At 45.6% G+C, this 16153-nt stretch overlaps 1 protein-coding gene across 2 annotated transcripts; it reads left to right on the top strand.

Annotated features, from left to right (window-relative positions):
* The first annotated feature begins 4238 nt into the window (after positions 1-4238).
* Positions 4239-11973, top strand: CDK2AP2 (cyclin dependent kinase 2 associated protein 2). Of its 2 annotated transcripts, none has more exons than XM_079967744.1 (4): positions 4239-4268; positions 9695-9795; positions 10121-10253; positions 11331-11973. In XM_079967744.1, the coding sequence occupies exons 2-4, from the start codon at positions 9781-9783 to the stop codon at positions 11396-11398; spliced, it is 216 nt and encodes a 71-aa protein (XP_079823870.1). In that variant the 5' UTR covers positions 4239-4268; positions 9695-9780; the 3' UTR covers positions 11399-11973. The 2 variants fall into 2 exon arrangements, with proteins under 2 accessions (XP_079823870.1, XP_079823871.1); XM_079967745.1 differs by lacking the exon at positions 4239-4268 and adding an exon at positions 4288-4767.
* Positions 11974-16153: the final 4180 nt, after the last annotated feature.

Genomic DNA, 16153 nt, shown 5'->3' on the forward strand with positions numbered 1-16153 from the left:
GATGGATTTTATTTATATCTATAAGATTTTGCAGACTTTAGCTGTGAACTGGAGCCCTACCAAAAAAATAATAACAAAAATTCAAGTTGCACCCCACTGCTTCATATTGGGCCCCACTGGCTAGCCCTGAGTCTAATAGTTGCTGGGCCTGAGTTGCCCTGCCCTTGCATGAAGTCTTGGGTTTACAATTTTGGGAGGGGGAGACTGCCAGCTGGGGAGTAGGCGGGCTGGTAAGGTCCCCTAGTTTTAGAGGCCCGATTTGTCCTGCCCTCACATGAAGTCTTGGGTTTGCAATTTTGGGAGGGGGAGACTGCCAGCTGGGGAGTGGGAGGGCTGGCAAGGCCCTAGGCTTCAGCCTCAGCCTATACATAAATCTGGCACTGGAGAGAACATGCCAGTTGGGCATGTGTCTCTACCAGGGTCTTACACGAGTAGGACGATCCTAACACCTGAATGGTGTTCAATATTAGAGATCTACTTGAAATTAATATACATGACTAATATAATCTTAATTTCTGTAGGTTTACTCTGAGCATAACTTAACTGAATGCAACTCATTGCACTTAAACTGCATTATTTTGTTTCTGGAAAATGCGACTGCCCTCAGACCAGTGTATTTGTTGCAATATTGTGTTGTATGAAATGTGGTTGTACAAGTGTCACAGGACAGAGGAAACCATTATATCCTCCTCATTTGCTTGAGACAAATGGAAGCGCTGCTGTATCACTTGGGCTTGTTGTGTATCACATGACTCCATCATTCCCTTTATGCTTTTCACACCTATATGCAATTGCTGAGAAAGATTAGCAGTTTGGAGGATTGTGTAGTAACATCCAGTTATATTTATGTTTGCATCAGATCCAGGGGCTGCAGTTCAGTCCTTGAATGACTCCTGGAGTGCAGTTGTGGGCTAGATGAGGATTAATGAGTTGAAGTTTAATCCAGACAAGATAGAGATGAGAGTGGTGGGTCAACCTAGCATGAACAAGGCAAGGGTGAGTAACCTTTCTGGCCTCAGAGCTGCACTGAGGGTTGGCCAACATTTTGAGGCCACATGCCAGTGTGCACACCTTCTGTTTACATGTACCAATACACACACACATCTACTCACACCGTACATGTGCACACACACACACTCACACTCATTAGAGGCTTCTCCATACAGTCCGTTTATTGAGCATCCTGATTTGCTTGCACAAAGTTAGATTATGTCTGGGCTTTCCTGAGCATTTGTTCTTATTTGTTTGCACCATGAAGGAGGGTTCATTCTCATTTGTTTGCAGAGTATTTATATGTTCCCTTTAATCAGTCATTCTGCCCCCCCCCTTTTTTAGTGCCTTTCCCCAATCACTTTCCTAACCTCAAAAAGTCTGTTTTGTTTTTAAAGCTGATTTGTTGCACTATGATGACAGAGCACTTTAATTCACTTAAATCACGCAAAGCTACATTTCCAGTATGTGACTGAATCCCTTCACCAAAACAGCCTCACTCACTCAGAGACTGGGCGGTGGTGGCAGGAAGCAAGCAGATTCACACATCAGTATATTCTGCAACATGCTTTTGACAAAATGCCCCCACCCAGACATCCTTTTTATTATGCATTCATGATGCTATTGGGGTAGTCATATGTGATCCCACTTTGTTGTTCATTTCCAACTACCACATAAGCCTGTAACTTCCTGCTGAAATTCCTTAACTTTTTATTTCACAAATAATCCAGTTTTTGTTGTGCTATACTGTCCCCATAAAGCAAAAATGTGGTTCCATTGGGGAAGCAACACAGAATAAATCCACCACTACTAATGCACTTTAATTGTGCCCAGAACATTTTGCAAAATACACCTATAATACATATAACATCGGTCTAGATGGACCAGCCCAACAGGCATGACAGGTACCAGCAAACCATTTGAATGTATGGACTGAATTACCTGTTAGCCTTGTTTGCCCTCTGATCTCTAATATACTGTAAATACAGTGGTACCTCTAGTTACAAACTTAATTCATTCCAGAGGTCCGTTCTTAACCTGAAACTGTACTTAACTAGAGGTGTGCTTTTGCTAATGGGGCCTCTTGCTGCTGCTGCACCACCGGCACACAATTTCTGTTTTCATCCTGGGGCAAAGTTCTCAATTTGAGGGAACTCTTCCAGGTTAGCGGAGTTTGTAACCTGAAGCGTTTGTAACCTGAGGCAGTTGTGTAATGTTTAAAATAGATTGCTCTCATTTGCATTTTGTCAACCTACATTATATGCAATGCTGCATTTGTCCCACAGGTGGTGCTAGTGCAACATCCCTTGATTTTGTGCATCTGACAGGGTCAGGTTGCTTTTGTCAGTAATCTGAAAGACTGATACTGTATATATACTGTAATTGTTTGAACCGATTTCAAAAGAACGTGGAATCTGAACCTTTGAATCTGCCCCACCCACCATCCAAAGAATAACTAATTTGGAGATGATATATTGCTTAATTAAAACCACTCATGAATAGACATACATGAGAGCTCAAATTACCAGCACATGGCAACTGGTGTTGAAGACAGCCATATTCCCCTCCCACCCATCCAGAGTCATAAGTGTTGTGGATCATAATCACTACATTTTTTTCTAAGATCAGTTTTGGCTGGCTTGTTTACATCCAGCATGATACCACAGCTGAGTATCCTCTAAGACTGCAGGTCTTGCACTGGGGAAAAGGAGAGATAACTCAGCTTCTGGATTATATCCCTTCTACTGTAGTTTGTAACTCCAAACACAATGAGCAGTGGAGGTAGCTTAGGGGTCAGTTTAGAGGTTTCACAGTGGCTTGCAGAAGGACTCCACAGGAAGGGTCCAGGACATGGGGAACAACTGTCTACTCCCTTCTTGGATAGAACAAACCTACAAAAAAAACAGGCCCACTAGGTACCACTGTCATGTCACTAATGCATCATAATCAAATGCCAAAGGTCAGAGGAAAATGCAACTAAGTGGGCCAATGTGTATGCTCTAGTTTTTATATTTCTTTTATCCAAATAAATATTTGTAGGAATCTAATCCCCTCCCAAAATACCGTAACATCATTGCCCACTTATCCCCATGGCCACTCTTTAGTCATGCAGATGGGGGTTCTTACAGGCCCTACTAGTGCCATTATCTTAACCAAGACACTGGATTGCCCCCTTCAGTGATTCCCTTCTACTACAAACTCCCATCTCGCAGATACGACGACGACGCAGGTTTGGTTGCAACCCACTGGCATAAACCAAACCAGCAGAATTTGGCAGCTTGCATGCTAGCACTCAACTATGTATTTCAGCAGTGGTGAAAGAACTAAACTGGCTGCCAGTCGTTATTGTTGACATATATGCCCCCCAACTACTCAGGGCCTGCCTGAGCACCAGCTGATCTGCCTTCCTAATTACACCCATCTGAACCTTAAGATTTTCAGAGGAGGCCCCTTTTAGTGGTTGCTCTCAGAGGCATTGATCCTCTGCAATGCTTACTCTCTGGGAAGCACCAAAGGAAATGAACTTCGAGCGACAGTTGAAAGCTGTTCTGTTTCCACAGGCTTCCCTTAACTCTCAAAGGTGTTTTAAAGAAATCAGCCCTGAGTGCTCACTGGAAGGGCAGATTGTGAAGCTGAGGCTCCAGTACTTTGGCCACCTCATGAGAAGAGAAGACTCCCTGGAGAAGACCCTGATGTTGGGAAAGATGGAGGGCACAAGGAGAAGGGGGCGACAGAGGACGAGATGGTTGGATAGTGTTTTCGAGGTTACCAGCATGAGTCTGACCAAGCTGCGGGGGGCAGTGGAGGACAGGAGTGCCTGGCGTTCTCTGGTCCATGGGGTCACGAAGAGTCGGACACGACTAAACGACTAAACAACAACAACAAAAATGTCTGTTTTCTCGCTATTGTATTGTTTTATACGGCACGGGTGTCTTTTAATTTCACCGTCTCCCCTACACTCAGGAACTAGGGCACCGCAGGGGGTGGAGAGACAGCGGAGACGGCCCCGATCCCACCATCCGCTTAAAGGCCGCACAGAGCGGCGGGGGACTAGGAGCAAAGAGGGTCTCCGACTAGGCCGCAGCCAGGCCCTCTCGTCGCTATGGCGACAGACGAGAAGGGTGTTATGCTGCGCGGTGAGGTCACAGGGGGAGGGAGCGGGACACGTAGGCGCGGGCCGAGGGCGTCATCGGCAGCGGCCGCTCCGCTGGGCTCTGCTTGTTGGCTCGAGAGGAGAGGAAGGGGGGTCGGAGGCGCGCGTGCTCGCTCCTCTCAGGGTCAGCCCTCCCGGAACAGTGGGCGCGAGGACCGCGGCGAAGGCACGCTCCGAGGGGGCGGGGAGGGGGGAGCGGGCGCCTCCGGCTGTGAAACGCGCGTGCGCGCGCTTCCTCGGGCCGCCAGGAAGGAGCCCTCTCTTCGCCGGGGACCAAGCCGGGACAAGGCAGGAGACGAGGGAGGGAGGAGGAGGAGGAGTGGGAGACGGACGCGGCCAATTGGGAGGTGGGAGCGAGGGGGTCTGCCACCAATCGGCTGAGGCGGAGGAAAGAACCCTGCCAGCCGGGGGGAGTGCTTGCGGGAGCCTCCCCGCCAATCCGAGGAGCGGCAGCCGCGGCCGGAGCCGGAGCAGCGCGCCAATCACGGGCCAGCCAGCACCAGAGAGCGCGGAGTCGGGGATGTCCTACAAGCCCATCGCGCCTGCCCCCACCAGCTCCGGAGCCGCCGGCACCAGCAGCAGCAGCAGCAGCGCCAGCCCCGCCCCCGGAGCCCCGCCGGTCGGTAAGAGACCTCTCTCCCCGCCGGCCCCGGCTGCCGGCCCCGCATGGCCCCCGCATGGCAGAGCGAGGGCGCGGAGGCGGCACGGCGGAGTCGCCTGGGCCGTGGCCGGCGCTTCCCAGTCTCCTCCTCCTCCTCCTCGTCTTCTCTCTGTCTCTCTTCCTCTCCCGCCCGCCCTCCCAACCCCGGCAGGGTTTTCCCGGCCTTTTACAGCTGCTTTGCAATACAGGACTCCGTTCTCCTCGCCGCGAAAGGAGAGCTGTGCATCCTGGAATTAGGATTTACTGTGTACTTGATTTATAAAAAGGAAAAAAGGGACACCCTAACTCATTCCAGACCGGGCGAATGTGCTTTACTCGTCCCTGCGTTCCTCCTATGTGTGAAGAGCAGCAGCTGTTCGGGGAATCCTGCCGGGGAAAACAAAATGAAAGTTGAATTCTTAGGAAAGGCGTGTGTTTAGAGTGAATCAGCAAACCCCCTTCTCTACCCAGAAATATGCCCCGCTGTGTTCATGGCTGTTGTCGCCTGAGTGTCGGGTGAATGACTTCTCCTTGGATAAGCACGGAGGGGTGAAACTAGAGAGAGTAGTGGCGTGGCAGGTTCCTCTGTCTCTCTCTAACTTAGGTTTCCTTCTTGGGTGGAGCATCCTCTAGCAAGGGTGGGGAAACGCCTGGTTTCCGGTGTCTCCTTCAGTCTTTACCAAAATTCCCAAGACCCACCAACAAAGGGAGGTGCAAACAGTACTGTTAGAATTAAGGAGCAAGATGCTTCAGAGCTTATGGGCAGACCTAGGATTTGTTTTCAGTATCAGAATTGTCCTACGAAACCCACTCCTTGTTTTCCCTCCCCCTTAGCCTTCTTAACCTCCGCAGCCACATTCAGAAGAATTTTTAAAACCACATTTTTCCTGCTGCTGTTAAACAATCTTTGCTGATCTACTGCAGATCCACAGAGATCTTTCTACCTGTGGATCCTGGTCTATCTTCTACCTACCCCAGCCTTTTAGCATGTGGCAATGCACAGGTACCACTAGGGGGAAAAATTGGATAGTAATTCTTCAAAGTGTTTGGATCCTAGTATCGGGGCTTAGATTTCGTTTCAATTTTTTTACATCATTTTGTGATTTGAAAGGTACTGGCTGAACTTCACTCAGAGCCTGCCTGTCTGCCACAATTGGGTAATGGGAATATTCCCAGGAACATTGGCTTTTACCCCTCTTCTTTTATGTATCTTGGCTTGCTTCCAGGAGATCTCTGAAGCTAGTTGCTATGCCAGCACCTTTCTCCAGTACACATTCCCTCTTTTTGGCACACTTCTATCTGAAATCCGTAGGTTAAGAGACTAGGGTGGGTGGGTGTGATTCCATTTATCAGAAGCCTGGGATCTAGCTCCCTTGACCTGCTGAATGTGTAGCAATTTAAAGCACTTTTGCATACACACACACGTTACATTTGTGGTTGCTTCTTCTTTTGGCTAAAACCTTGAGAGTAAGGTAAGAAAGGCCAGCACCTGCTCTTGGTGTGAAGCCATTGGCTGTACATCATTGAAGAGTTAATAGAATACCACCTTTATTAACAGTTTAAAGAAAACTGGCTATATATTATTTTTGTATTAGCTTTTGAAAACTATTGTGAAGGAGCACTTACCTTAACAGAGTTCTACAGGAAGCATCTGCAATGTTGTGTATGGTTTTGGTGGCTTTGCTTGTGACAGCTGTAAGTGCATCTGTTGCACAAACAAAAGCACACAACTAAATGGGGCAGAAAATGTAGGCGACACTTTACAGTAACAAATAGGGTTAGCTAATAATCTCTATAATGGCCCAGTCTCTGATTCAATGAAGTAATCCTCTTAATAAAGTAGCTGCTGTTCTTCTCTTTCTGAAACTCTCAAATCAAAATAATTAACTTGCTTTCAATCTCCTTTCCCCCTACAAATTGACTCCAGATGCTTCACAAACTACATACTTAAACTCTTATTACTGGCACAACAGCTCCCACTCTGCTTGTAAAGAATCTGAAAACGGGAATTTTCTCAATTAAGGGCTCCATGTTTGCAGACTTTCTATTTTTAGAAACTCTATCAGAGTTTAATAGTTTCAGTGGTTTTTAGTCTGATTAATAGCATGTGCACATGCCCTTCATGAATGCATAATATATTTATTTATTGACAGTATTTATTTGCTGATTTATAACATCAATTGTACAAGTGATGGATTGCTGCTATTGGCTGATGCTCGCATGGGTAGGGTGAGAAATGCACAATGAGGGGGGCAGCAAGGAACGGTGGTGGAATTCAAACTAATGGAGAATAGTGACATATTCTTACCAACCTGTGGAGGTGGCTTCTCTTTTTGCTCCCTTAAGAGAACAACTGTTGCCTTTATATGTTGGGCTGCAGGAAGCTAAGACAAAACCACAAGCTTCTGTGGTCAGCACTGAAAAAGCCTGGGGGAAGTGCTGAGCGTTCATTTGATCAGTACATTTTAATTGTTCATGCTATTCTGTCTTTAAAAAGTCTTGTTGACATTTTCAAGGGAAAATAAATAAAGCAAGATCACACCTAGATGTAATTCTATATTAGAATCTAAAGTGAGATACAAGTTGTTGGGAGGGCAGGGGATTGCTTTTAGTTCAGGCCTAACAAAGGAAGCTTGGTTATTAAAACACAGATATGCATGAGCAACTGTTACATTTCCAGACTGGCAAAAATGGATAGGAGTAAACTAGACATTCTTGAACTGCATTCAGATCTAACACCCCAGATATGGTATACGTAGTTCTCTAATACCATATGTTTGCCAATGAATTGACTGGCTACTTTTTTTTTTCAACTTTCATTGCATTTATTGTTACTAATATGATTTCCCCTCTTTCTGTGTGAAGGGAAAGGCCATACACTTTATTCTGAGGTAGCAGTACAGCATTTTAAAAACAAAAACCCCACCATATATTTCAGGTAATCCCAATTCCCCATCACAGGCCTATACAATCTCTCTTGTTCAGACATAGGCAAACTCAGCCCTCCAGATGTTTTGGGACGACAACTCCCATCATCCCTAGCTAACAGGACTAGTGGTCAGGGATGATGGGAGTTGTAGTCCCAAAACATCTGGAGGGCCGAGTTTGCCTATGCCTGCTCTTGTTAGTGGAAGGAGAATGAATGAATGAAGTGTTTATTGATTGAGTACATGAAAACTTGATGTCCTGTCACCCTTTGTAGGAAAATACTAGCCAGGAATATTTTTATAGTCACCATCATCATGTTATATAATTTCCAGTTGGCCACTCTTGCAAATAAATCCCCCAAAGTTGCTACCTGCGTTTTTGTGCATGCTTGTGTAATCACTTGTGATATATAGCTATCTGGAAAAGAAAGCATGTGTACATTTTTTAAACTTCATGGGAAGATGGTTGTGAATTAGTTTGTCCTGTTTTGCAATTGAAGTGGGTGATGCAAACCCTGCATTTTAATGCTTAAGAGCCTGTGATGTGTGTCTAGGACTGGCAGTGTATTAATCCCTGATGTAGGAACCACACCCAGTCCCCTTTCCCCTACTGTAGACTTCCAGGACAAGTTACAACAAAAATAACTCTTCTTCTTTTTCCAGCTGTGCGATTTGTGCCAACCATATTGCATAAGTGTTCAGGGAGAAGCTAGGATGGTCATTTGAGGATCAGGAGCAACAGCTTTCAGTCCATGGAGTGTTTGAAAGGCATATAAGTCAGGCACTGCCCAGCAAAGCCCCTTGTCTGGCAGTGGCCATGCCCACACTGGAAAGGCAGGGAAGGACAACACAGTATCTTCTTAGAGCATGGGGCTGATAATGCCAAGATGGCAGGTTCGATCCCTGTAGGGGACAGCTGCATGTTCCTGGGCAGGATAATCCTCGGGGTCCCTTATAACTCTGTGATTCTATGATTCTATACCCCTCACAAGAACTTACAGTGGTACCTTGCTTCTCAGACTTAATCCGTTTCAGAAGTCTGTTCCAAAACCAAAGTGTTCCAAAACCGAGGCGCGCTTTCCCATAGAAAGTAATGCAAAATGGATTAATCCATTCCTGACAATTAAAAACAACTCATAAAATAGCAATTTAACATGAATTTTACTATCTAACAAGACCATTGATCCATAAAATGAAAGCAATAGACCAGGCTGCAGTCTACTACCTAGTATAAAAAACTGGCAGTGATCTACCCATTGCCATTGGAGGGACAAGCATGTGAGGAGCGTGAAGGAGTTCGAGTAGGGTGGGAAGGAAAGGGAGGCAAAAGTTCTCTCTCTGAGGAGCCAGTCAGCTTCTCTCCCTGCCCCCTGCCAGCCTTTCTGGATCCCTCCCCCCCCCCAGCACCCCTTCCTCACCTTCTTCATGGCTGGCACAAGCAGCCCCCGCCACTTGGATGCGTTTTCCTCACTGAAGAATTCTTACTGCAGTGGTGGCGCCAGCATCCTGCCCACACCGTCCCGCGCCCTGTGAGGGGATGCAGCAGTAGTCACTTCTGGGGCCGAGCTGCTTGGAGTTGCTCTGGGGCCTGGAGCGGCAGCCATGGGCGACACCCAGTACCGGAGGAAGTGGTGGTTGCGGCAGTGGCACGGCCTTCCCTCGCTCAGCATTGGCCGTGGCAGTGGTGCAGCTGCTTCCGGGTGTTGCCAGTGGCCAGCACGGCCGGCGCTGAGTAAGAGAAGCCCAGGTCGGGTTGCAAGTGAGCAGGCGACAGAAGTGTGGCACTCAAAATGGAAGTGCACCCCCCCCCCCCCGCCAGAACGGAGTACATTCAGATTCCAAGCATTCAGGTTCCAAGTAGTTCGTGAACTAAGCTGTTCAAAAACCAAGGTACCACTGTAATGAGCCTTGTTAAGTCTCGTATAGGAGAGAACCCAGGACACTGTTGACTAAATTCCTCATCTCTTCTCATATTGCTTTCAGCCACAAGTGTCCCATCTCCATCTGGAGCCATCTCTGGAGCTTCTGCCCCCTTCCGACCTCTCTTCAACGATTTTGGGCCCCCTTCGATGGGCTACGTGCAGGTGAGTTTCTATTTTGGAATTGAGGGGGGACCTTGCTGGCTGGTGGGACTAATTGGGAAAACATGGTGCAATGACAAGCATCCAACCTGTGCAAGCATCGCAGCCTGTCAGACAGAACAGCACCCCCGTTACTCCTACTGTGTGCTGTTCTGGGTGTTCCCCCCCACCCCACCAGTCAATTTAGGGAGGCATGGGGAGAGGAGATGGGAGGAAAGGCCTGTTGCGCAAGCGGAAGCCCTTCTTCAGGCCTATCCACTGATGGGGCTCGTTGGGGGGAATCCTTCCCAGAGTGCTTTTCACTTTTTTCCTGTCCTTGATCTTACAGGCTATGAAGCCACCAGGTGCCCAAGGCTCCCAGAGCACATACACAGACTTGCTTTCAGTCATTGAGGAGATGGGCAAGGAGATTCGACCTACCTATGCAGGCAGCAAGAGTGCTATGGAGAGGCTGAAGCGAGGTAGGAAGCTTCCTGAGAGATGAGTGTCTTCTGGTCATGGCATGTGGGAGCACATGAAATAAGTCATTCTAGCCCTGCAAGGTCTACGTAAGCCTGGAACTGAGCAAATTTATGAAGTCCCAAATGTAACCTAACCTTCCAAAAGGTTCTAGAAACAATGACTCACAAATCAGACATGACACTTGTCCTTTTTTTGTGGGCGGGGGGGGGGGGGAAGGGTAGAATTACTTGTTTGTTAAATTTGTAGCCTGGCTTTCCTCCAAATGCTTCTCAAGGCTGCTAACACCCATAAAACATAATACTCCAGTAAGAAGGCAATAAAAACATTAAAAACAAGTAAGCAAAACAATAAAAATAGCCAGTTAAAACCAATTATAGTTTATTTACACATCAGCTTATTGACCAAAGATCTATCTATATAAAAAGAATGTTGCCTGCTGGCAGGTCAATCAGAGGCAGTCCCTCTCAGAGCCTGGGAGCAGCTGCCAAGAAGGCCCTCTTGTGATTTCTTAAATGCTACTTGCTGTTGTTCATAGTTATAGATTTTGTGAATGACTGGTTTAGCAGTATCATCCAATTAACCCTTCATATCAAATTCTTTACCCTTGAAAATTTAGTTTCAAGCTCTCTGCTTGCCCAGGCAGAAATTGAGGGGGAAGTGTCTCCCTTGCCTTAAAGACAACTCCTAAATGTAATTGGTCAACTCCGCAATTTTGAATGCAGGTAGCTGCATTATACTGGGAACAGGTAGAACCTGCTGGATTAGCATTTCTGTACCCTTGCTTACAGTAAGGTGTTGACCTACTTTTGCAAGTGGGTTGTCTAGCTGTCCTTCGTACCTTGCTCTGCCTTCCTTCTTGTACCTTTCCTTTTATACAAGCACATTTGTATAAAAGGCCGCACGATACACTTTTTCTACATGAATTAAACTTCAGCATGCATGTGATGGCATACACAAAAGCCTGGCATGGGCGAGATATGCTGCAGTTGTGAATTTTGGCAAACAAGGGACTGATGAGTTGGTACGATGAAACTGATTGCTCAGTGTGTCTTAAGTCTTTTGCCTTTCCTTCGCAGGAATAATTCATGCCCGGGCGCTGGTTAGAGAGTGTCTGGCAGAGACAGAGCGCAATGCCCGAACGTAACAGTCGCTTCCTCCTGGCGCTGCCCCTGGAGGACCCTGGCACTTTCTGGCCAATCAACATTTTGGAATCTGGAGATTTCCCCCCACCCTCACCCCTTCAAATCTTTCCACCAATCAGTGTCTCAAGTCCTAGAACTGTGATCACCTTCAAAGACCTTTACACCAATTGGCGCCTAATAATCTGAAGCTTCTACTGCATTACAGAACTTCCCACCAATTGGCACTCTGGGAGTAGATGCAGAAAAGAGCTTGTTGCTTACACCTTCTGGTCAACTGATGAGAATAATGGCTGGTAGCAAGTCTATGTCTTTATAAATGCAAGGTTTTTTTAAATAAATAAAAGGAAAAAGTTGGAATTTGGATTACCTATTCTTCGCTGTGGTTTTCTATTTTTCCCCCCCATGTGGTGGTGAAGGAAGTAGTCTCTTCCTCACTAAGACATTACCGAGGGCCCATTGTGGAAGATGTGCTTTTTTAGTAAAGCAGCACAAGGCCTTTACCACTTGTAAAAGAAGCCTCAGCCAGCAGTCACTGAGCCTGTATTGGGAAACTTGTAATAAAATATTTCTACTCCTATCTAATCTGTCTATGTTATTACTGGGTCAAAGCTCCAATCTCTCATGCTGTTCTGTAAAGTTGTCCCAAATTCCTCCTCCTCCATTTTTGTTGGTTTTTGAGGGTATTGTTGTTAAGTTTCCGGTTGCTGCTTTTAACCATGGAAAACCAAGCCAGGTTCTTTAGAAGAGGCCTAACTTGATGCCTGTTTTCGCACTCGGTACCTTCATTGCAGAAGTGATTATCTCCAAACCAGAAATGAAACTAGCCTTAATGTCTCAGTGCAAAATTGGTTTTTATTTCATATGACTCTTACTCAGGATTATACTGGCCTCCTGTTTCATTGCCAAGGTTGTTACTGGGACAAGGCTGGATGCTATGAGCATAGCTAGGTTCTATGAATGGTGCATGGGTCTCCAAAGCAAGGTGTGTCCGAGATTTGCATGTAAGAAGTGGCTAAGAGTGGCTTGCTCATGCCTGCTAGCTGTAGAAAAAGAAGGTTGGCATGAGGATTGAGCAAGAATCTATGAGTAAGTAAGCACTCTCTTTCTATCTGGATTCTCTTTCACAAATGGCCTGCCTTCACATTAAAGCTGGGAGGTAAACTTTGGTTGTGTGTTTGCTGGTGTAAAGTGTCCTTCAGCCCTTAAGGCTACTACGGACTGGTAATTCACGATGTGCCCAAAGGTGAGATGAGAAGGTGCGTTGTTCTTGAGGAATACCTAGTCTGGGCCACCTTAGAAAAAGGCAGAGGGTGGCAAATATTCCAAACCCGTCTGGCCTAAAATGCCCCTTTTTTCTAGAGACTTTTGGCCACTTGAAAAGTGCAGAACAGGGTTGCACATTTGGTCCAAGAATACTTGCTAAGTCTTAAAAGCTTTTATTAGAACTGAAGGGGGATTAAGAGATTTTTATACTGCTTCTTGTAATAGTCTTGAGGTGGTGTAAACAATTTAAAATGCAATACAATGCAGTAAAATAAATGCAGCTGAAAGCAATTAAATCAGATGCTGGAGCTAAGCAACAGCAAAGGTTAGGAAACACGTTTTAAGCAGGTGCAGAAATAACATTTTTCTTTTTAATGCTTTTTTTAAATAAAAAAGTTGAATTATGAACACAGTTTGGTTGGTATAATCCTACTTTGCAAGTAAGCTCTGTTCAGATAACTAAGGCTTACTTGCAAGTAGAGGTGTGTAAAAATGGGTCTAAGGAGTCATCCAAGTAGTTTTGGCTTTTGTGTTTGATAAATTGTCTGACTGTGCAGTAGTATAAACAATATTAAATGCTACCCTTTGAGGCTCGCCTTAAGAATGCCCATTTGTACTTCGATCTTTGCCTGCCTTTAATGAGAAGATGCATCCTAGGCATAGTAGGTGAAACAAAATCTCTATTTTGAAAGCTTTTTAAAGATAGCCCTTTTTGTGTGCAGTAGGTTTGCGTTCTGGGGGGTTCTCCTGACCCTCCGGAGCGGATGTGGGGAAGGAGAGCCCCACTGTGCTGGTGGGATCCCTTGCACTGGCTTCTCTCAGCACACCTGGTTAGTTGATTCCAGGCCTCTGTGTGCAAGTATCTGAGGTAGACCTATCTCCTGTCGCTCATAATATAGTATCATAGAATCAGAATCTACGAGTTGGATGGGACCCAGGGGCAATCTAGTCCAACCCCCTGTCATGCAGGAATATCAGAACTAGATAATTCCATACCTATATCCACATGGAAGTCAGTACAGTGGTACCTCGGGTTAAGTACTTAATTCGTTCCGGAGGTCCGTTCTTAACCTGAAGCACCACTTTAGCTAATGGGGCCTCCCGCTGCCGCCGCGCGATTTCTGTTCTCATCCTGAAGCAAAGTTCTTAACCCAAGGTACTATTTCTGGGTTAGCGGAGTCTGTAACCTGAAGCGTATGTAACCCGAGGTACCACTGTATCAAAAAATTTCACAGAGGTGGGATGAAGTAATAGTTCCTTGGGCTTGTGACATCCTTTGAGAGCTTGGGAAATGTGAGTTTCCTGCAGCAGAAGCATAACCTTGAGAGAAACATGCAAGGGACTGCAAAACAAAGTGATAGGCAATATTGTGTAAAAGCCTGAAGGATACAGCTGCAGTTAAATATTTTTCATTAACCAGGCTACAGTGCTAAGCCAAAAATCTATGTTCTATCAGATCAATGAGAACCACTACTCTCTTCTTTGATCATTGCATATTGCAGGAAGAAACTCTTCAATATACAAGCAGCCTCTGAATGTGAAGTAAAATGTACATGTAGGATTTAATTTCTAGAATGTTAATATTGGATGGAGTAAAATGGTGCTGTTTTAAGTCTTAATGATGTTACATTAACTGCACTTAATCATTTTGTTAGCTGTTTAGTTTTGGGAAAGAATGTTAGGAAAGGAATGAGGTCACTTGGCTCTTAAGTGAACTGTTTATACTGAGTCGTGATTTGTAGGAATTTGAGATTGGAGGAGGGAGAGAGATGCAAAACGTTTGTACCTTAACCTAAGGAGTAATATTTCCGACTCTGTACACTTATCAGAGACTGAGTCCTGTTTAAATCTGTGAGGTTTATTGATCAAGGTGCAAAGGATCACTCCTCTCAGCCAGTGTTTCTTCCAGGAGTAGGAAGCCTGTGGCCCAGCAGATGTTTTTGGGACTCCCAACTCTCATCAGCCCCACCATGGCCAATAGGTGGAGAAAATAAGAGTTGCAGTATAGCCAGAAGTTACCTGCTGCTGGTGTGTGTGTGCACGCACATTCAGTGAAACAAGTTGTGGACCTTGAAGAATGAATGCTTTGTTAGCAGCAGTTCGAAACAAAGAAATGGGAAGCTGAAATTAGTAGCAAACTGGAATATACCACAGTACAGAACAAAATGACCTGCCAAACTATGCCACCACAAAGAACACTATAATGTGGATAAAAACAAGATTGTGCTGGAATGTGAATATCCCAGCTTGCAACATTCTAAATCCAGATATACCATAGATTTTGATAAAGGAGTTGTATTGGCAGTTTTCCTTTTACCCCCTTCCTAGTGTTAAAGGTACTCTTGTTCACTTCTGTGTAAATGTGAAGGTCAGGCTGCTTGCTTAGATCCCTTTCCTAAGTACCGTAGCTACAAAAAAACTGGAGCTCAGCTGGGTGTGGTGTTTTGAGCAAGAATACTATGGATACAAGGGCTAAATGTGAAAACAAATTCCTTGGGAAGTGGCAATGTACTAAATATGCAAAAGTTTGGATCTAAATTGAACCTTGCCTAGTAATGTAAGTGTATATTCTGAAAAGGGACTTGCTGTTAAAAGAGTTGCCCATTACCAAATTGGAATGCTGTAGTTCTGAAATCAGCTGAACCGGCATTCAGCGGAGGTTAAAATAATGTGCTTTTGTTCTCTATTGCCCTCAACAATAATAGGAAGGTGAATGAGAAGAATATAGGCTTGTTATTTTTCTTTTATAAATATTTGCAAAAAAGAAAAAAAAAAGCTGTACTATATGGTGGGAAATATGACAGTAAGTTATATGGCAGCCTGTTCCTTCATCAAGCATAAACACTGGGGCTGTTATTGGACATGGGATATATGTCTGAATGCTGGATTAATTTTGTCCTATGGAAAAAGTGATATTTCTGTTACTTACACAATAGTATGAGTGTAATGCTTGTTTTGCTAATCTTCTACAACCTCTCATACACATAAACGCTGCACGGCTTATTGGAGACCTTCAGTGCACTCAGTGGGATGGAGGGGCGCTGTGATCCTAAGCAGGCAGGGGGTGTGCGGGGCTGTCAGAGCGATGAAAGCTGCATCTAAAAGTCAGCGAGAGAGATAATCTGCTGGCGATCAATTCCGTTTTGACAGTTCGAATGTGGGTCTAACGCAAAAGTCTTCCAGAGCTGAGTACGGCTTAAAAAAAATAAACCATGGGTGTTTTTTAATATATAATGTCGATCATTGGGGGACTTGCGCACAAATATGTTCTGGAGCCTTCTTTAGCCGCGACGCCGCTCCACAGCTGCCCGTTCCTTTGGGTTATTGACGTCACCAGCATCTTGACGTCACTGGCGTTTCCCGGGTAATGAGCTGTGATGTCACAGGAGGAGGAGTGGGAGAGAAGAACGCGCGCGCCGAGTCCCCCCCGCCCCGCCTTCCGAGCTACGGGGCGCAGTTTCTATGGAAACCTCCGCCTGTGCTAAAAAAGGACT

This window comes from Podarcis cretensis (assembly GCF_951804945.1).
Source record: "Podarcis cretensis genome assembly, chromosome: 1".
NCBI lineage: Eukaryota > Metazoa > Chordata > Lepidosauria > Squamata > Lacertidae > Podarcis > Podarcis cretensis.

Bases quoted from the DNA above. Each gene is read 5' to 3' on its own strand.
- CDK2AP2 (XM_079967745.1), top strand. From the start codon at position 4,665: ATGTCCTACAAGCCCATCGCGCCTGCCCCCACCAGCTCCGGAGCCGCC. The intron at 9,796-10,120 runs GTGAGTTTCTAT...TTGATCTTACAG, and splicing joins CTTCGATGGGCTACGTGCAG to GCTATGAAGCCACCAGGTGC. The intron at 10,254-11,330 runs GTAGGAAGCTTC...TTTCCTTCGCAG, and splicing joins TATGGAGAGGCTGAAGCGAG to GAATAATTCATGCCCGGGCG.